We start from the raw sequence: 22,450 nt of genomic DNA on the forward strand, positions 1-22,450 counted from the left end.
CCACCCATTTCATGTACTAGACTCTCTACCACCTCTTACCAAAAGGCAAATACTCTTCCTCCCACTCTTGGCAGACTAGAGTCATCTGCACCCCAGAGGTCCCAATCTGGCCACTCTTCCTACCACAGCGATCCATATCTGGACAATGTAACATTTGCACAGTACCCAGGGGCTTCGTGTGCATAATGCTGTGTTTTGTGTTGTGTTGTAAACATCTTAAAAGAAACACCTTGTATATACTTCTAAAGAAAAATAATGTGCAATACATGATTTATAAGTGAATATATATGTCTGGTTTTGGATTCTCACACAATGTCTTTGTAATTCTTATATGCAACCATTCAAAACATATGAAAGGATAGTCTACTTGTTAGGGATTTTGGAGAAATGAAGATGAAATTTCAATTCACATCTCTGTGGGAGATTTCCAAGCCAAAAGAGATTTAGAAAATGTTATTTAAAAGTAAAGAATATAATATGTAACACCCATATCCCTTCCATTTGCCCTATACTTCCTAGAAAAATTCTACCCTGGCATGACATCTGATATGAATTTTGAGATGGATTGCCTTGATTTTTCTGGAACTGGGGAAAGAGGAGCAGTGGTTTGGAATATATACTGTATTTTATAATTGGTATACGAAACTGGTTGCGGTAAAGGTAATAGTACTCCATAATAAACACACCTCCGTATTCCCCAAAAAAGTGAAAACAAGATTTGAATCTTTAGCTTTTTTTACACCTATCACTAGTACCTACAACAAAGCAAAGAAGACAGCTCTCTATACTTTTTAAGCAATAGTGAATTCATTAACTACTGACACGAATAAGCCTTTCAGTAAATCTATAGTCACTTTAAATCATCTTTTTTCTGGGGAACTCTAAAAAGTATATAAAAGATACAGGTCACAGACCAGTAAAATCAAATTTCCAAGAAGGGAACTGGGTTGCTGAGGGGTGCACATTTTTAGAAGCACCTGGGGCAAACTGGCTGCTTTTACCACCTCCTGGGGCAACAGCAATCCAGGCTGCTGCAAGAGACAGGTAGAGTTCTCTCCCTCTCCCCTGAAGAGCTGATACTATTTTCACCAAAGAGGGAGAAGGAAAAAACTATTACTAACCTTTCCGTAACGGCTGTTGTTCAAGATGTGTTGCACGTGTCCATTCCTATGTAGGTGTGTGCTCGGTCTGAGCACAGATGCCGGAAGTTTTCCCCTCAGTGGTATCTGTTGTGTCAGCTCTAGTCCCCCCAGGAGTTGCACGCTCATAGCACCAGTATAAAAGGGTCCTGCTGACCCATGGCCCCTCAGTTCCTTCTTTCAGGCCCACTGTGAAGTGGGGTTGGAGGGCGGGTCTTGGAAGGACATGTTCAACACACTTTGAAGACCAACAGTTATGGAAAGGTTAGTAACCATTTTTCCTTTGAGTGCTTGCACGTGTTCACTCCAGTGTAGGTGATTCCCAAGCAGCTGTCCAGGAGAAGAGTTTGGAGTCTATTGACACACTGACTTGCAACACCACTTGGCCAAATCCAGCATTGTCCCTAGCCTGGTTGGCGATGGTGTAATGAGAAACAAAAGTGTGCACTAACGACCACATCACCAATCTACAAACTTCCTGGATAGGAACTTGTGCTATGAATGCTACCTAAGATGCTTGGGCCTTTGTGGAATGTACTGTCAGGGCAGGTGAAGCAGGAACCTTTGCCAGGTCATAGCATGTGTGGATGCAGGATGTCATCCATGATGAAATTCTCTGGGCTGAAACAGGAAGACACATTTCATCCTGGCTGCAATGGCTACGAATAGTTGAGTAGTTTTCCAAAATGGTTTAGTCCTTTTTATGTAGAAGGCCAGTGCATGTCTAATATCTAGCAAATGGAGGCTTTGTTCTTTCCTATGCATATGTGGTTTCAGATAAAAGACCGGCAGGAAGATAGCCTGTTTACTATGGAACTGCAAAACCACTTTCGGAAGGAAGGTTGGATGAGGACGCAATTGGACCTTGTCCTTGAAGACTACTGTGTATGGTGGTTCTGATGTTAGGGCATGGATCTCTGAGACATTTCTGGCAAAAGTAATGGCCTGGTGGTCACCTCTAGGACACAGAAGAGAGAGTGTGTCGCCAGCGGCTCAAATGGGGATTCTGTCAGGTTTGATAATACCAGCTTGAGGTTCAAGGGAGAGATTGGTTGTCGTACACTCTCTCAAACCTTAAGAAACCAATTAGAAATGTTGTTCAAGAACACACATAAGCCATTCACCCATGAGTGAAAAGCTGAGATTGTGGCCAGATGGACTCTAATAGATGCCACAGTTAGACCTTGTTGCTTCAGGTGTGGTAAGTAGACCAAAATGAATAGTATCGATGATTCTGTAGGCAATACTCTCTTCTCCATGGACCAGACAGAGAACCTCTTCCACTTTGCCAGGTAAATAGGTCTGGTGGAGGGCTTCCTGCTCCCTAGTAGGACCTCATGGACCTGCTCCAAGCATGCTATCTCTGCGGGGTTCAGCCACAGAGCTTCCAGGCTGTCAGATGGAGGGACTCGAGGATCAGGTGATGCAGGTAGCTGTGGTCCTGCGAGATCAGGTCTGGATACAGAGGCAGAAGGATTGGTGTCCACCGAGAGGCCAGAAGTGTGGTAAACCAACATTGGTGGGGCAATGCAGGGGCTATCAGGATGACTCACACTCTGTCTCTTCTGATTCTCAGCAAGACCCTGGGTATGAGAGGAATAGGAGGAAACACATAGAAGAGATGACCCATCCAAGGGAGGAGGAAGGCGTCTATGAGAGATCTGGGGCTGTGGCCCAGGAGGGAGAAGAAATGCAGACACTTCTTGTCATGCTTTGTCGCGAACAGGTATATCTGGTGCATTCCCCACCTCCGGAAAATGGTTTTCATGACATCTGGGTGAATGGATCACTCATGATGGCTGGAGAAGGATCTGCTGAGGTGATCCGCTAGACTGTTCTGCGTTCCGGCAGCGAGGAGGCCTCGAGGTGGATCGAGTCGGCTATGCAAAATTCTCACAAGCGAAGCACTTCTTGACACAGGGAAAGGAACGCACTTCTCCCTGCCTGTTGATAAAAAACATCACCGTTGTGTTGTCTGTGAGAATTGACACATTCTTGCCTGCTACCTGAGGCTGGGATGCCTGGAAAGCCAGGCCCACTGCACTGAGCTCCCTGACGTTGATGATGCAGGGAACACTCTTCCTGAGACCAGAGGCCCGGAGTTCTGAGGGAACCCAAGTAAGCACACCAGCTCCTCACTGAAGCTTCTGTAATGAGAGATACTGATGGTTGGACCCTTGAGAACAGGACTCCTGCATACACCATCAGGGGGTCTAGCCACCACTTGAGAGAGGCAAGCACTGACAGGGGAACTGTAATCACTATGTCCAAATCGTGTTGGCTTAGCAAGTATACCATTGCCAGCTATGACTGGAGAGGCTGGAGTTCAAGTCTTGCATGCAGCACCACACAAGTGGATGAGGCTATGTGGCCTAGGAGTTTCAAGCAGTTTCTTGCAGTTGCGATGGGATGATATCTGAGGCTCTCTATAAGCATCACTACTGCCTGGAATGCCCTGCTTGGAGGAAGGCTCTGGCCAGTTATCAAGGTAAGGGTAAAGCTGAATCCCCTGCCTCCTCATGAACACTGCAACGACCACCAGGTACTTCATAAATACCCGAGGGGCCGCTGACAGGCCAAATGGGAGAACTGCAAATCGGTAGTGCATGTTGATCACCACAAATCTGAGGCATCATCTGTGAAAAAAAAAAATGAAAAATGGAAGCAAGCATCCTTCAAACTGAGGTCACTGTAACAGTCCCCTGGAGGGAAGGGATGATGGAAGCCAAGGAGATCACGCAGAACTTTAGCTTCTTCATGTATCTGTTGAGCTTTGGGAGATTCAGAATCAGTGTGAGACCACTGCTGGCTTTCGGGATTAGGAAATTTCAGGAGTAGAATCCCTGGCCCCTTGACTCTGGTGGAACTCTTCCACAGCTCCCAACCTTAGGAGCTACTACATCTCTTGGGCTAGAATTTTCTCGTGAGAAGGGTTCCTGAAGAGGGACAGAGCGGGAGTGGGGGGATAAGGGGGGAGAACTGAATTGAAGGGTATGTCCTACTGCTATTGAGCTTAACACCCAGCCGTTTGTCATAATATGGGCCCAAGCCTGACCGAAATGGGATAAAAGGTTCGCAAATACAGAGTAGGTTGGATCAGAGTCCTGTTCTACTACATCATCCCCAAGCATCCCATCAAAAGGCTTGCTTGGACCCCCACCCCACCCCATCAGTGTCTTGGGGGAATAGACAGATGTGGAAGAGGATTCTGGAGGTCTTCTCCTAAAGCCCTTGCTCCTCTTTCTGTGAGAGTCCTCCTGCCTGGCAGGCAGCAGGAAGAATCGAGAGGCCAGTTGAGGTTTATAATGCTGTGATGGTGCACCCCATAAGGCTTTATGGAAATATGCTTAGGAATGTATATATGACATTTACTCTACATATGCCATGTAACATCTCTCTGTAAAGGTTATAATCTATTCATCCTATTTGTATGCATGTATCATTTTTGTATTCGAAGTTATGAATATTGGCTGTTTATTTGCTTGATTTTAAATAGCCTTAGTAAGGCATCAGGGCAGCACGGAAGAGAAGTGGACTCCACTGCACCACCCCAGGGCTTGGATGGGGGATTGTGGACAGCATTGACTTGGCCAGAATTGTTGGGCTGATATGCGGGTAATGCCAGGCGCACACACACTCACACACACACTTTTCAGACCACTTTAAGCACCGTGCCTGTATCATAAATAGGGCCCCACCAAATTCCCGGCCATGAAAAATGTATCACAGACTGTGAATTCTGGTCTCCCACCATGAAATCTGGTCTTGTGTGTGCTTTTACCCTATACTACACAGATTTTATGAGGGAGACCAGCTTTTCTCAAATTGGAGGTCCTGATCCAAAAGGAAGTTGCACGGTTATTTTAGGTGGTCACAGTACTGCAACTCTTACTTTTGCGCTGCTACTGGTGGCAGCTCTGTCTTCTTCAGCAGCCACCACTCTCCAGCTACCCATTGTAAAGGTTTTACTTGTATCATAACAGGTATCAATAACATATAAAGTAAAATGAAGAAAAAATGCTGCAGCTCCATTGGAATTTTCAAACATATGCTATGGGCCTGTTATATAACTATATGGGGTTTTATCTGAAAGAATGGGGGTTGGAAAAAGTATCACCCCCACACAAGCAACAATTTTTTTGAATATTCCATTGAACAAATCTGAGCTGTGTTCCCTTAACAAATTGTTCTTTTCTTTCTTCTCAAATGAATTTACAGTAGGCTTTTTTTCCTCTAACACCTAAAAGTGTGCATTGATATCTGACAACTAAAATGAAACTCTGGTATAAGTTACACTACTGCTTGGCTAAACTATATTTGGCTGTGTCTACGTTTTACATAAACTTCCCTCTCATATGCAGTACTACTAATTATAGAAAAGGCTCCTACATGCTATGGCTATTACTCAGTACATGTCTTCATAAAACAGATTGAGAATATATCAGGATAAGATAAAGTAAAACTTTTCTCTCCACAGTTATTGCAATACAAACATACACACACTTTGGAATAGCTGTTGTCCATACAATCATTACACATTAATTTGATAAGCTTCAATATAGCTGAGAAAAGGTATAGGTACCTTTTAGGAACAACTGTTATTAACACTAAAGTTAAGATGTATGTAGACCTAAGAAAGTAACATTACAAGGACAAACATTTAGAGGGATCGCAATTAAGAGTTTGGCCAGCACTGAAAAATTGTCATAAGTTTGCCAGCCCAGGTACAAAATCTATTTATCCGAAATTTATTACAATTAGGTCCCTGTGTAAATCATGATTTCATGCAGGGCACAGAAATCATGAAGATACCCCAAAACCATGACTATTTTCAATTTTTTTTAAGAAAGGTAAAATGTCTGTAATAAAGTATTTAATATAAAAAATGACCTTTAGCTTACAGTGCTGCACCATGTGCGGAAGAAAAGTGTTATGCACATGCACAGCAGAGATGCAAGACAGAAATCTAAAAATGCAATCTAGGTGGGAAACATTGCTCACTGACAACAGCAGAATGATGCATCTAAAAAAGCTAAAATGGGTCTGCAGATGATCACACAAAAGCAGTATTTATCAGGGTGTTTACATAGCGATGTACCTCCTGCAATATTATTCTTCTCATTCAAAAAAAAAAAAAAAGAGTCTAATACGCATCTTGAATCACGTAGTTACCAAAAGAGAAAGTCAGGAATACAAAGCAATATGGGCAGCTGCTTTACTTGCTAAGAAACAAAACTTGTGACTTCCTTGTTTCAAAATTGCACCAAAAAACGTGAATCTAACTATAAATACTGATCCACTAGAGGTATACGTTTACGCAAATATCCCTCTTGAAAACCTGGACAACCCGAGGCCAAGGGAATTCTTTGGATGGAATACAGATAAAGGTGGAGAGATTTCTTCACATCTTAGCTGGATTGATGAATATTTACTTGAAGCTGATGAGTGTCACAAGCAGGATTATGGAACTCATGAAGAAGTCTGGTTGTCTGTGGTCACAGATGAATCAACTGGTGGCCAAGATGAGTATGTGTCACATAATATTTGCTTTGAAGACACACCTGACTCGGATCAGTACGCTGTCCTTGCTGATACAATTTATCTGCAATAGCTTGTGCAGTGGTATTGTAGTTAAGTATTTGAATACCTTTGGAATGGATTTTGATTATATCAGTACATTTGTATCTGAAAACGTATCCTGCATGTCAAAATCTTACAAGCAAGTGCTTCAGAGCTTACAGCCTAACTCAGGCCAGGTCTACACTCAAAATTTAAGACACACCTGAGCAACATAGTTAAGCTGTCCTAACTCCTGGAGTAGACAGCACAGGGTTGATGGAAGAATTCTTCTGTCGACTTAGCTACCTACCTTGGGAAGGTGGATTAACTGACGGGAGAACTTCTTTCATCACTGTATTGAGTGTATACACAGCAGTGCACTGCAGAATTTCAAGTGTAGACAAGTGCACAGTTCATCTTACCTGCAATGCTCACACAACAGACCTTTCTCAAGACATTAGAATGACCAATTTCCTACATGCTGACAAGCTAACAATAATAGTCAACATTGTCTGAGCAGAAAACTGCATTTTAAACAGTATCTGCAAAATGTAGTCCAAGCTTTGGGTCCCAGTTTTCCTGTAAAACTGCCCCCTGAATCAGTTAAGATGAAATGGGGAAACTGGTATGTTGCTATGAATATCATGCAGTCTACTCCAGTTTTGTGGAGGAGGAAAGAAAATTACACCAGATATGGAAGTGCTGAAGAGCTGAAACATATGCTAGAAAAATCAGAAATTTTACAGATAAAACTTGACTTCATCACAAGACATGGCAAAGAGCTTGTTGATTTAAAATGCAATTTTTACCCTCAATGTTTAAAAACCTTTCTGACTATTGCTGCTAGCGTATCAGCGTGTGGGAAATTGGTCATCCCAATGTTATTAGCAAGGTATATTATGTGAGCATTGCAGATAAGATTAACTGAGCGCTTGCCTACACCTGAAATGCTGCAGCTGCACTGCTGTAGCATGTTAGTATAGACACTCAATACAGCGATGGAAGAGGTTCTCCTGTGACTGTAGTTAATCCACCTCCCCAAGAGGAGGTAGCTAAGTCAACAGAAGAATTCTTCCATCGACTCGGTGATGTCTACATCAGGGGTTAGACTGACTGTAATCCTGTGAAATCCGTGTTCATCAAATGAACAATAAAAGTTGACTTAATTAACACATATTGAGCACTTAAATGTGAGCAACAAAGCAGTGACACATGGATTCAAAACCCATATATTGAAACTTTCAGATAAGCTTTCAAATTACCACAATATCAATGAAAGAAAAAACTGTTTCACCCAGAGGGCATACCAGTTCCTTAAAAGTGTAAGGGTGTTTGATCTGATGCAAGTATGTACATTAAGGCTGGATGCTCTTCCACTGGATTCAATACCTGGCTTTAATAGGAGCTTGCAAAAATGAATTACAAGGCTACTGGTTTTATGCAAAGAAATGCAGCAGTACCCTTTCACTGACTGCTTTGTAGAGGGCTGCAGAACCATACTTCCCCAACATTGCAAAACTGGCCAAGTTATATTTTTCTGTTATCCCTAACACTATGGATGCTGAGTGAAGCAGCATATTGGCGGGTTCTTGTGCAGATAATTTATGAAAGAGGAACAAGTGAATTGACTAGTGATACTTAACTATAATTCAAAAATACAAAATAGAAATAAGTGAACATTTAAAAGACTGCATATGTTTGTACTTGCTGCTTATTTTAATTATAAAATTGATTAACTTTACTGGTTAAATTAATTCTGTCCTTGAAACTGATTACATTTAGTTGTAAAATATATTCTGTGCATCCTCCTTGAAATTGACTAACTTTACTGGTTAAATTCAATCCATGCAATCAAATTCCATTAAATTCAATACTTTAACATTTATATTGTTGCAAATTTTCAAATAAATAAATAAAATCATGAATTAAACTGGTCCCTAATTATGATGGATGATAAAAACAAGATTTTTTTATTCTCTTGTAAAAAGTCAAAGCAACAAAAAGCTCTTGCCCTGGGCAAACAGTCAAGTAAAATTTTGTAAGACAGATAAGAAAAGAAATAAATAATCCAGTTCTTCATACAATCTTCTAAATACACATGAAAGTGTAAATTGACAGTCATATTCCCCACTTCATTGTTTAAGCATTAACTGGTTCAAATATTTAGTAAAGCTCCTCTGGTAAGCTCGGCTACACATGCAACTTTATGGTATTTCTCAATCAGTATGTAATGTGATAATTTTTGTATGCCACACCAAATCATTTCCAAAATGTCAGGGAATGTTCTAGGCACCAGTGAGCAAAACCCTATTGATTTTCAGGAAAATCAGAAAACCAAAAGGGGGAAAAATGAGGGACACAGTGCCCATTTCTTTTGTTTAGCAGAGTCACAGCTTCAAGCATTTCTGAAATTGTCTATAGATTCAAAAAACAGTTGATGGCACCTGTTACTATCTTCCAGCACAATACCCCAAACTCAGCTCTGCCTATCTTCCCAACAGAGGTGAACATATTGACACTTGAATGACTGGTCTCCTAGACAGAAAGACAACAAATAAGAATAGCGTGTTGTAGATCTAGAGGACTAATGTTCCCAAAAAGAGCTATGTGCCATTCTAATGCAAATTTTCTCCCAGGACAAAGAAGATAGCCCCTCTAAGTCTACTGTAGGTTTGGAAATAGTATGAATATCTATATATGGCACTACGTGTATAGTTTTGTACAGACATACACAAGATGAGAAAATCTCTACTCCAGAGACCTTATAATGTAATAGGAGGAATGTGCAACATTTACTCATTGCACTGGACTTGGAAAGCAGTAAAAAGGCTCAAGGAGGCCCTGACAAATTCTGGAATCCTTGCCACAGGACTTGTGTCTAGTGGAGTTGACAGGACACTGAGCTTTGAGCAAGGATCAAAGGGTAGTACCATAGTACAGTACGTTAGACTGCAATTCTTATAGAGAACTTCGGTTTATATTATCACTCCTATATTATACTTTATATTCTCTCAAATAAAAAAGTAAGACTACTAGTAAGCCTAAGCAAACCCCTATTTTAAACAAGCCTGAAAGCCAGATATAAGCTCACTTCAATGTTACAAAGGTTGAAGTCATAGGCCTGGTTTACACTACAGAGTTAGGTCGATATAAGGCAGCTTACGCTGACCTTGTGTCTGTGTCTACTCTACACTATAGCCTTATGCCCATCGACGAAAATGCCCTACTACACCAACATAGTAACTCTACCTCCACAAGAGGCATAGGGCTTATGTCAGTGTAGTTAGGGTGAAGCAGCATCTGTGCAGATCAGGGGTAGGCAAACTTTCTGGGCCGAGGGCCACATCTGGGTGGGGAAATTGTATGCAGGGGCGGGGCACGGGGTTGGAGTATGGGAATGAGTGCGGGGTGTGGGAGGGGGTGCAGTGTGCAGGCAGAGGAGGGGTCTGGGGTGTATGAGGGAGCTCAGGGAAGGGGGTTGGGGTGCAGGAAAGGTGCAGCATGCAGGAAGGGGCTCAGGGCAGGGGTGCGGACTGCAGGAAGAGGCTCAGGGCAGGGGTTGAGGTGCACAGGGGGGCACGGTGCAGCAGGGAGCTCAGGACAGGGGGTTCAGGTGCAGAAAGGGTGCGGGGTGTACAATGGGGCTCAGGGCAGGGAGTTGGGGTGCAAGAGAGGTGCGAGGTGCAGGCGGCGGCTTAGGGCAGGGAGTTGGGGGGCAGGAAGAGTTTGGGCTCCGGCCCGGAGCCGTTTACCTAAAGCGGCTCTGGGGTGGCAGCGGCGTGCACCAGGACCCCAGCCCCGCACCGGACCAGGAAGCGCTGCAGCCCCTGGGGGAGGAGGGGCGGAGGGCTCTGTGTGCACTGCCCTTGCCGTGCCTCCAGGTACCTCCCAGAAAGCTACCATTGGCCACAGTTCCCCATTCCCAGTCAATGGAAGCTGCGGGGGGCAGTGCCTGGAGGCAAGGGCAACGCACTTGGTGCCCTCTGCCCCAGGGCCGCTTCTGAGAGCGGCGCCAGGCCAATGGCGCCACGGGGGGTAATCCCAGGGGCCACAGTTTTCCCACCCCTGGTGTAGATGCTGCATTACTTACATCAGCTGCTGGCTGTAATTCTTGTCAATTTCACAGCTCCCAGCTGGAACCGTGAAATTGACAAGAAAGGCTGGTAGGCTCTCAACTGTGAACTCCATGCCCGGCTGACAGCTTGGGCCATCGCCCCGGGGCAGGCTGGGCGCCCCCCACTCTGAGCCTGGCTACCCCCCGGGGTTCCTGGCTGGGAGCCCGGCTCCGAGTGGGGAGTTCCACACTAGAGCCAAGAGCCCAGGGGACAGCCAAGCTCTCAGTGGGGAGCCAGAGTGTAGCCATGCAACTGGCAGGGAACTCTGTACAGAGCTGAGAGTCCAAGCTAGGCTGCTAGCAGGGGGCAGCAGCTGGGCTCCCAGAGGAGGGGCTCTCAGTTCCCACACTGCTCCTCTTGAGTCAGTGGAAGCATTCCTAGCGAGGATGCACACCACTGACAAAGGAGCATAGTGTGGCCATGAAAAACTGCACTAAATTACTGTGGTGGCTAACATCCAACATAGGTTGACTTAAGTTTACGGGCATGTCTACACTACAGACAGAACAAATCCACTGTTCTAGCTGGCTCCTATTGTAAAAGAATACAAGGTTCTCCTGAGAGAAATTTAAGATTATATTGCCAGCATATCACTAACTTTGGCTGTGTAATTACTCAGGACTAAGGGTTGTCTCCCTTATCCCTTTTTGCTAAATAGCATTTTCTGTTGATGGTGAATTGTTAGGCTAAACCTTCCCAGATAATTCCTTATAGTGACACTATTCATGTCACAAGTTATGGGAAAAGAAGAGATACCATTTAACTCTCCAAATTAACAGTAGTTGTGAACCAAGAGCAGCAGCACTACACTTATTTTAGAAGGAATACAGTTTTACATATAGAAAAAAATATATAAAAGGTTAATACCTGCTTACCGACCACAATCTATAACAGAACTGTACACGACAGCATGAGGAATCTCAATTTTGTCACTCCATTCTGAAGTGTTCCTACACAGATTACCTCTAAACTCCAACAACTGTTCAGTGAGGCAGGCTTGTTGTATGTGATGGCCAGCACCTTGGGATAAATTCCTTGCTGGGAAGGCTTTGTGCTTTCTGGGATTCAATAGCTTGTCTCCTAGAGGCTTACAGGACAGTCCCTATTCTTCCCATACTGTCCCTTCCACTGTTATGAGACAGTTGGAGCATACTCTCTGCTTGAGGCTAGATTCTAACTGAATGGTCAGCTAAGTGGGCTTGTAAAAAGATACATTCAGACCATGCATTTCCAGCTTCTCAAATAACATTGCTATGTCACCACATTACATTTTTCATAGCACACGACTCCACGCTCCATCACATTAACTACTACTTCTCCAGAATATTCAGTTATGTGAAATCCCATATCATAAGAACATAAAGGAGGCCATATTGGGTCAGAGCAAAGGTCCATCTAGCCCAGTATCCTGTCTTCCAATAGTGGCCAATGCCAGGTGTCCCAAAAGGAGTGAACAGAAGAGGTATCCATCAAATGATCCATGCCCTGTTGCCCATTCCCAGATTCTGACAAACAGAGGCTAGGAACATCATCTCTGCCCCTTCTGGCTAATAGCCATTGATAGACCTATCCTCCATGAATTTATCTAGTTCTTTTTTGAACTTTGTTATAGTCTTGGCAGGGTGGATAAAAATCAATGATTTTTTTTAACTGATTTTAAAAGGATTTTTTTTTATTTACATCGATTTTTTTGTTAACATGCTTTTTGAGGAAAAAACCTATCTAAAGATAGTTTTAATTAAGATACGTTATAGCTCAAAGATTTCTCATCACGGAATAGGGATTATAAATTCTAATTCTATAGTATGAGACAATACTTCATGTAATGTTTAAGAAAAGTTTTGTAAATGAGTGCCAATAGTTCATGGATTGGGGACCCAATCTTTCCGGGTTCCACAGGCTTCTGTATAGATTATTTAGGTTAATCTTTCTACCAACCCAATGAGACTCAGTGCTCAGTCTAGAAGATACCATCAGAGATGCTTAGTTTTTCCATTCTCAAACTGTGCATTTGTGTCTCCAGAGGTAACATGCTTTTTGTCATCAACTATGTTTTAAATAAATGAATAGTATAGACTAGGTGAGAAATAATAGACCTCAACTCTATTGTCCCTCTGCAAATTTGTGTACAGAGTCAATCCCTTACCTCTCTCTAAAAGTGCAAAGTTTCAAAAAAGTTCAATGAATAGAAGATTATGGGGGGTGGAATAGATCTGGACAAGAAGCCTGGAGATAAATGTGAGAAGCAAGGGACATATGCTTGTTTAGTTAAAATATATGTTTGCTGTTGAAGAAAAATATCCAGAATACTAAATGTTGTTGCTTTAGTTAAATAAAACAATTTAAATATCTGTCTGATGATGTTCTCCTCCTAATACAGCATGGCAAAAAAATCCTCCAAATATTAATGATTAACTTGTTGAATTGGAGATAGTTCACCTCCCAATTACTTCATAAATATCTGCTTCAATTCCCTTTGGTAAATGAAATAACCAAACAATTACTCATTTTCTGATATAGCTGTAAACCTAATCTGAAAAGATTTCAAAATAAAATCACTTTAAAAATGTATAGTGTGTACCTTCTAAAAATGAAGCCTACATCTATCTCTGAGTTGTGAAGAATATGTATTAAGGTTACAACAACCAACAAGAATGCATTTTTATGTAGAAAACCATGATTAAATCGAGTCTTCCTGACTAGTGATTTGAATCAAACTGATTTAAATCAAATCCACCCTGAGTCTTGGCCTTCACAACATCTTCTGGCAAAGAGTTCTACAGGTTGGCTGTGCTTTGTGTGAATAAATACTACCATTTGTTTGTTTTAAACCTGCTTCCTATTCATTTCATTTGGTGACCCCTAGTTTGTGTTTTATGAAGAGTAAATAACTTCCTTATTTACTTTTTCCACACCAGTCATGATTTTATAGACCTCTATGATAGCACCAGCTTAGTCATCTCTTTTCCAAGCTGAAAAGTCCTAGACTTATTAATTTCTCCTTATGCGGAAGCTGTTCCATACCCTTAATTATTTTTGTTACCCTTTTCTGAACCTTTTCCAATTCCAATATATCTTTCTGAGATAGGGCAACTACACCCGCACGCAGTATTCAAGATATGGGCAGACCATGGATTTATATAGAGGTAGTATGATATTTTCTGTCTTATTATCTATCCCCTTCCTAATGATTCCCAACATTATGTTTGCTTTTTTGACTGCCGCTGTACATTGAGTGGTTGTTTTCAGAGAACTATCCACAGTGACTCCAAGATCTCGTTCCTGAGTGGTAACAGCTAATTTAAACCCCATCATTTTATACGTATAGTTGGGATTTTGTTCTCAAATGTGCATTACTGTGCATTTATCAATACTGAATTTCATCTGCCATTGTGTTGCCCAGTCACCCAGTTTTGTGAGATCCTTTTGTAGCTCTTCGCAGTCTGCCTGGGACTTAACTATCTTGAGTAGTTTTGTATCATCTGCAAATTTTGCCACCTCACTGTTTACCCCCTTTTCCAGATCATTTATGAATATGTTAAATAGGACTGGTCATAATATAGACTCCTGGATGACACCACTATTTACCTCTCTCCACTCTGAAAACTATTTATTCCTACCCTTTGTTTCCTATATTTTAACCAATTACAAATCCATGTGAGGATCTTCCATCTTATCCCATGACAGCTTACTTTGGTTAAGAGCCTTTGGTGAGAGACCTTGTCAAAGGCTTTCTGAAAATCTAAGTACACTATATCCACTGGATCATCCTTGGCCACATGCCTGTTGACCTCCTCAATGAATTCTAGTAGATTGGTGAGGCATGATTTCTCTTCACAAAAACCAACTCAGATTAGGATCTGGCTTTTCATCTTGAGAGTAGATCCCTCAATAAAACATATCTGAGAGGAAATTCAGCTACTGTGTATTGGGAAAGTAGATTGAACAGCCTATGTTAACAAGTGTATAATTTAATTATTAATCTCCTATTCAAGATGACCATTTATCACACTTAAAATGATATATACTATCACTCTGGATTTGTAATGACAGTGTTTAAAACAAGAGATCAAATCTCCTGTTCTCTCACACTTAAAGTAACAGCTGTATGCACAAATGCAAATCTTAAAATCAAGGGTCCAGATTTTTAAATAGTGTGTGAAAATAAATATCCCTCCTTTGCTTCCTATAGCAAGTACATTCTAAGCCAAGTTAATTAAACCACTGAGGACAAGTCAATGTCTGAACTCAAAATTGTCATCATCTCTCCCCCTCACCATCGGTATAATGAACAGTGATCTAAAAGGATATAAAGGAAAGATTCATAGTTTAAATGCAAAACCTCACAGTTCATAACACTTACCCTGTGCGCGACTGTCCAACTTTATCACAGATATCTAAGATGAGGCCCCAGTCCTCTGCAGTATTCATCTCACTGGTTGCTTTCTCTAGTTTAAAAAAAAAAAGAGTCAATAGACCAGAATAAACTACTTGTTCATATATATAATGAAAATTTAACATAGACCTGCCAAGATTTAATGCTGTAAGATTTCTGTTAAATGCCAATGTTTTATGTCACCTTGCTTTTAATTAATTTATTGAAGTAGTTCTTACAAATTTGCATTTTACACACGTGTTTTTTACTGTTGTATAAAACATTAAAATATCCAAACATTCACTTGGTGCCCTAATATTTGAATTAATAAGCAAATGAGCATTTTACTTTTTCTGTTTGTATTTCAGAATTATTTTTATATTCCAAGAAATATATCAGCTTTCAAGAAAATTCTGTGTACTCTTAGTTATGGGTCTACAAATTAATTCCAAAGGCTACCACTTCCCAGGACATTAGTATACTGTCTTGCCACATCAATACACTCTTGTGCCTCAGCAATTCCACCCACAACATATTCAGGAAGACAAAGTTAGACAAAGAGCTGTCAGGAATGGTCTAGATCAGTGGTTCCCAAAGCCGGTCCGCTGCTTGTTCAGGGAAAGCCCCTGGTGGGCCAAGCCAGTTTGTTTCCCTGTTGTGTCCACAGGTTCGGCTAATCGTGGGTCCCACTGGCCGCGTTCCACCACTCCAGGCCAATGGGGGCTGTGGGAAGTGGTGCAGGCCGAGGGATGTGCTGGCCGCCCTTCCCCGAGCCCTCATTGGCCTGGAGCGGTGAACCACGGCCAGTGGAACCCACGATTGGCCGGAACCTGCAGACACAACAGGGAAACAAACTGGCCCAACCTGCCAGGGGTTTCCCTGAACAAGCAATGGACTGGCTTTGAGAACCACTGGTCTAGATAATACTTAGTCTGCCAGGAGTATTGGTTGATCACAGGATGACTATGAACCGCCAATATGATATGGCCGTTAAAAGAGCTAATGCAGTTTTAGGATGCATCAGGCGAGGTATTTCCAGCAAAGATAAGGAGGTGTTAGTACCTTTATACAAGGCACTGGTCAGACCTCATCTGGAATACTGTGTGCAGTTCCGGTCTCCCATGTTTAAGAAGGATGAATTCAAACTGGAACAGGTACAGAGAAGGGCTACTGGGATGATCCGAGGAATGGAAAACCTCTCTTATGAAAGGAGACTCAAAGAGCTTATTGTACATGTCTTGCAGGCCTGCTGACAAACTTATGAAGTACACATTCAACGAAATTATGGAAAAAATTAATAAGTTGTGGCTGCCAGTGCCATACTGATATCCAAAATCTTTTAAAGTTCCAGAACTAAGAAATGCTGGCAGACCATTAAACTATACCAGCCACCTAAAAATCAGTCTTCTGGGGGGGAGGGGCAGGGAGAGGGGAAACCTGCTCCTATTACAGACATTGCCCAAAATTATTACAGTTGGAAAATAAGAGAAAATATTTCTCCAGTTTTTTTAATCTTGTTTATTTTAGCAAAAGGGGAGAGAAATGTAACACAAGGAACTGGCAGGAACATACAAGGACAAGTTTAGTATCTAATTTTTATCACTGAGATTTCAAGTTGACCATCTTCCTTTATATATGCTTTTAGGAAAAGTAATCTATTCTATGTCCTCAGAGAAAAGATTTGATTCCTGTCAGGAATATACAAGTCAAACTCACTCCAGACATTTCCTGCAGATTTCCATTATTCCTGCCAACAACAACAACAACAAAAATAAGAAAAACATACCATCTCCTTCAATACCTAATGCATAGTTATAAAAATGCCTTTATAAACTTAAGACAAAGATCAATCAAAAACACAAATGCACGGTAATCTGGATGCCAATGTTACAAATATAAAATGTGGCATTCTAACACAAGATAACTGATATAAATGAATCCTGGCCTGCCAGTCTCTCTCTCAAATTTGGAACTGTAGCGAGGCGGTGTGGCTCCCCTCCCCCTCAGGGAGGGTCGAGCACCGTCAGTCATCCACGGGGGCGGAGCCGCTGGGCGGAAGTCCCGCCCCTCAAAGGGTCAGGTGGTGACCCGGAAGAATAAAAGCCGGGCCCCAGCCTTCAGTTGCGGCTTGGCCGCCGGCAGGAGCAGACGTGCCCGCCGCCGCTCGTGACTGGGAGGCTGCCAAAGCCAGAGGTCAAGACCAGGAGCCGCCAGAGCTGCCTCGCCCCTACTATGACGAGGAGCCGCCAGAGCTGCCTCGCCCCAACTACGACGAGGGGCCGCCAGAACTGCCTCACCCCAACTACGGCCCCGAGGAGCCCCCAGACCAGGCGTGGCCCGAATTCCCCGAAACCCTACCGGACCTGCCACCCAGCCCAGATTGGGAGGAACCGATGGTCCTGGACCAGGTAGGAATAGAGGGGGAATTAGGAAGTAGCCCGGGGGCAGCTGACTCCAGTCAGGCTGCAGAGCTACCGTTGCCCATGTCAGTGTGTTGCGGTCAGGACCCCACTGACCACCAGTAGCGGTAACAACCGCTACCAGGGCCCCGGGCTGGAATGCAGAGGAGTGGGTGGGCCTGCGTTCCCCCTGCCACCCGTAACCAGGTGGCAGGTTCCCCCTCTCCCCAGTCGGAGAGGCCTGTAACTGTTTAAACTGTGTTTGGTGCCTCGCCCGAACCAAGGGCTGGGCCCCCTTTGACTTTGCCACTGCTCTGGCCTGCTCCAAAGGACCAGGGCTGTTTAAACTGTGTTTGGTGCCCCGCCCGAACCAAGGGCTGGGGCCCCTTTGACTTTGTCACTGTTCTGACCTGCTGAACAGGCCAGAGCAGACTGTAATTGCAGGGAAGACACTGAGGCCAGTGTGGCTCCCCTCCCCCTCAGGGAGGGTCGAGCCCCGGCGGAACCCGTCTACAGGAACTAATTCAAAGGATTATAAAGACTGTACCATAAACATGCCGCCATCACTAATTCAACCAGTTATTACAGGGGTGGGCAAACTACGGCCCACGGGCCATATCCGGCCCATCAGATCTTTCAATCTGGCCCTCAAGCTTCCGTCAGTGAGCGGGGTTGGAAGATTTCCCCACTCCGGTACTCCAGCCGGAGAGCAGAGTCGTGGGCTTGCCTTGCTCCGCTCTGCGCATGCAACAGCTCCGCGTGGCTCCCAGAAGCAGGGGCAGGCAGGGTGATCCACACGCTGCCCCCACCCCAAGCACCAGCTCTGCAGCTCCCATTGGCCGGGAACTGTGGCCAATGGAAGCTGAGGGGGCAGTGCCTGCAAACGGGGCAGCATGCATAGCAGTGTGACCCCGCCCCCACGTAGGAGCCAGACAGGGGATGGGCTGCAGTTTCCAGGAGCCGCTTAAGTAAGGGCCACCCAGATCCTGCACCCCTGACCCACCCCACGCACCAACCACCTGCCCTAGCCCTGACTGCCCTCCAAACCCTTAGATCCCACCCCAGAGTAACCTCCTGCACCTCAAACCCCTCATACCCAGCCACACCCCAGAGTCTGCACCCCCAGCCAAAGCCCTATGGTCTTCCCAAACTTCTCTCCTTCTTGTTCTGATTTTACCATTCCCAACTTTGTTGCTTCTTTAGAAGTCTCTTAATTAACATGTGCCAAACATTCTTCCTCATCTCCTTAAAGTCATTTTCCTATACTACTCGGCACCCTTAAGCTTATTAATGAAAAAAATCCGCACACAGTCAAAGAAATCATTGAGTCTTTGGACTGCCAACTTTTCAAGATATTTGTTTAGTATTTTTATCCTTCTGAAAAGCAATTATATATATACACACACACACTATATACTCCATAATCCTCAATATTAAGGCTAAGCAAACCATGGAAAATTTCAGAAAAGCAAAGGGATAGACAATTTAAACCTACTCTTTACATCACCACCAGCTTCCCCAAACACATGGCTAAACATATCCAAGATCAAAAAAACACCTCCATCGAGGATCTTACGCATACAATTACATCCTGAAGAAAGTAGAGGCACCAATGTCCTATACACTGGACAAGTGTTTTCAAACCTTATGAGGGCCAACATATATGGAAAATAAATCCCAAACATGTAAAACCAAAACCACTCAAATGTGCAGCACCAAAACACCTCACTCAGAAGTATGATTTAATAATTACCAGATGCCTCCAAGTTCAACATGCACATAAAGGCAAATAAACACCTGTTACAATACTTCTAAAACACAGAGTACAAACCTGACTACCCAAATGTCATCGGAGACAGGTTTCTGATAATCTAGAAAATCTTCAATGTAATTACCAGATAATGAGATCAATAATTTTATTTTGGATAATTAAGTTCATACCACAGTATTAAAAAGCCAATCCTTATAGATACATAGCATATCCTGGAATGAGTAAATGGATTAAGAGCATTTATGAGAGAAAAAATACATACTAGTGATATGTCAGTGAGTGGATCTGTACAGACATGACACACAGATGCAGACCAACAACAGTTATATTCTAGTAATTATAAGAAGTGATCAATCAGTTGTCAACAGTGCAGTAACTATATATTAAAGATGGTAAGGTAACAAATTATTTAGTGATGCCATAATCAAGTTATATGTTACGTATAAATAAATCTGTTTGGTGTGTTTAGTCGGTTGTTTAATAATACGTTTATAAGGTAATGTTAAGTAAAGTACTGGCTTTAAATAAAATCCAAGATGGAGTATATGAACTATTGACCCTAGGACTCCATCTTTAAGAGCGGACTTGTTTACCACTAAGAACACTACGAGTTCTTGGCTCAGACTGGTCAAAACCAGTTTTTCCCGCCAAAGCCAGCCCCAACATTCTATCTCCTCAGAACTTTTCCAACCACAAAAGCTTATAAGGACTTGCTCAGCGCCTGGGCACTGCTGTGCATTCCAGCGGCAGCATGTACACAGTCAGATCTTCCCAGTGCTCCAGAGCCAAGGAGAAGAGTAACATCTATCCCGCAGCGAGGTTGAGGAAGGAGAGGCCCTGTCATCGCCATCCCCACTACAACAAATCAAACCCATCTTATCTTGTCTGTAGAGAAGAGAATACTGCTTTCCTGGTGTCCATCATCCTAGAGGGTCTCCCCGACAGCGACAATATTCAGTTGTCCTCTGGACTCCCCAGTGTTCCTCCCCAAAGGCTTCCAATTAGCAAGAGAGTGGAAGGTCCTGGGCTTTGCACCTGTACTCTGTGTCCATTGCCCTTAACCGTAGGAAAGGCTTCTGTGTTGGGGGTTTCCTTTATTGTTTTCTGAATACCAAGTGAGGTTTTACGGGCCTGAGCTTCAAGCTCCTAACGGCAGTCACTGTATCACTGTTTGTATTAATATTAGCACTTTTCCTCTCCCCCCCACTTATCCCACTTTCTGTACCATTACCCTTAACACACTCACCTTTGTTTGCACCACATTACATTGTCTTCTCTTTATTTTTATTACATTATACAGGGAGGGAGGGATATTTTATTTGGGAAGCTAAATCCACTGGTGACAGACAAGGAATGGAGCTGAGTCCGCGCTTCTGAGAAAAGGGGCTTTCCTTTTCTATCTTCCCCCTCTCATTTCTCGAGTATTTCCTTTTGAAGCATTGCCTTATTCCCCTTGAGGTAACAGATATTTAATTTGATTTTTATGAGATTTTTCTTTTTCCATTCAGGCACCTGCCCCATTTATTCAAATTCAGATGTGCTGCTCTTTTCCCCACCTACCACTGATCCTGTTTGGATATCATAAGCATGCAGTTCACTCCCCACATGGCCACTGTGAAGTGAACTGTTATTAGTGTTAACACAGTCACATAAACACATCAGCATCCAAGCTGGAAATCCAAAAAATGGGGCAAGTGGAAGGGCACTGAGTGTAGCCTGTTTGCAGGGAGATAAAACACTGTTTAATTGTTGTACAGCATTCAAATACCATGGTGGAAGACTACATACAAACACATTGGGGCGGGGAGGGTGAAGAAAACAGATAAATAGGGAGAGAAATTAGAAGTAAACATGTCTAATAAAAATGGGAATGAGTAGTTGCCTCTTGTTTGCTATTGTTTTTAATACTCAGAATCTTCAACAAACATCTCTTCACAAAACAATTGCATTTTTTCTTTTTTGTGTGTGGCAAAATTTGATTCCTTACATCCCACCTATCTCCATGCCATTTAAATAAAAGAGCAGACTTCAGAAATGCTGGCACACTAACTGGCCTTAGAATGGAGCTGGCAGAGAGGCTAAAGAGGATGAAAGTACAGATAGCATGCATCCATGAAACAAAATGGAAAGCAGAGAAGAGCAAAGACACTGGAGAAAGATACAAACTAATTAAAAGTACTATGAGGCCTCCAACTCAAGAAACAGAACAGGCAGAGCTCTTGATAGTAAAATAAAGGAAAGAACGATGACAGTAAGTAGAATCAACAACTGGCTCATGAGGAGCCAGTTGTCATTTGCATGTGGCTGACTAAATATAATTAGCACATATTTCCCAGTCTGGCTGTGGTGCAGATGAGAAGACAAGTTTCTGGGAAATATCTTCAGAAAACATTAATGGTGCCAATTTAAATGGACATGTTAGGAAGTTGGCTAAAGAGAAGCTGAGGTCAGCACCACATGCAGGAGGAGTACATAAATTTGGGGATTTTATGATCATAAATATATATTGGAGAGTGCTAAACAAGTTATGGATGAATCAAAAAGGAAAAGCCTTTCCTTCAGAAAATAAACTTGATGGGTGGAGCAAAGAAAAACAAGTTATAAAAGATAAGAGAAAGAAGTTTAAACTCTGGCAAAGAAGTAGGAGCAAATGAGACCTGGAGGAACACAAGGATGTAAAGAAAATGGCCAGGAATTTAGTTGCCAAAGCAAACACAAAGATCTTTGAAGAACTTTATGCAAGACTTGGAGCAAAGGATGGAGGGAAAATGTACAGATTGGTACTCTCTCCTGAGGTTTCACCAAAGATAAAAAGGAAGGGAGGTCCACCAAAGACTAAACTGGTATGGGGTCGACTGATCATAGTTGCATGATAGATCAATGGAAAAAATATTCTGAACAGCTTTTAAATTAAGAAAAACCAAGACAGCAATGCAACTCAATACAAATTTATGGAAAATAAATCCTGCCAAAATAATTTGATACTTTTTTTGATGAGATTAAAAGTTTGGTTCCTAAAGGTAATACTGTTAATGTAATTGTGACATATTGTACCTCAAAATAGCACTCTATAATCCCCATATTTATCATTC

The 22,450-nt window shown here is 42.7% G+C and overlaps 1 protein-coding gene across 2 annotated transcripts in view; it reads right to left on the reverse strand.

The window, feature by feature from the left end:
• Positions 1–22,450, reverse strand: part of STAM (signal transducing adaptor molecule) — a 76,623-nt gene that overhangs the window by 37,057 nt on the left and 17,116 nt on the right. The window contains exons 1-2 of one of the 2 annotated variants that reach the window (XM_030550438.1): positions 15,177–15,242; positions 1,122–3,775 (exon numbers count right to left, since the gene is read on the reverse strand). Coding sequence is in view for 1 of the 2 variants with exons in the window: in XM_030550437.1 (XP_030406297.1) it covers positions 15,177–15,261 (85 nt within the window). In the remaining variant the exon portion in view is untranslated. Of the gene's footprint in view, positions 1–1,121; positions 3,776–15,176; positions 15,262–22,450 lie in introns of those variants that run through there. The other variant, XM_030550437.1, reaches the window with a different exon arrangement.

Source organism: Gopherus evgoodei, chromosome 2, assembly GCF_007399415.2.
Source record: "Gopherus evgoodei ecotype Sinaloan lineage chromosome 2, rGopEvg1_v1.p, whole genome shotgun sequence".
NCBI classification, from domain to species: Eukaryota; Metazoa; Chordata; order Testudines; family Testudinidae; genus Gopherus; species Gopherus evgoodei.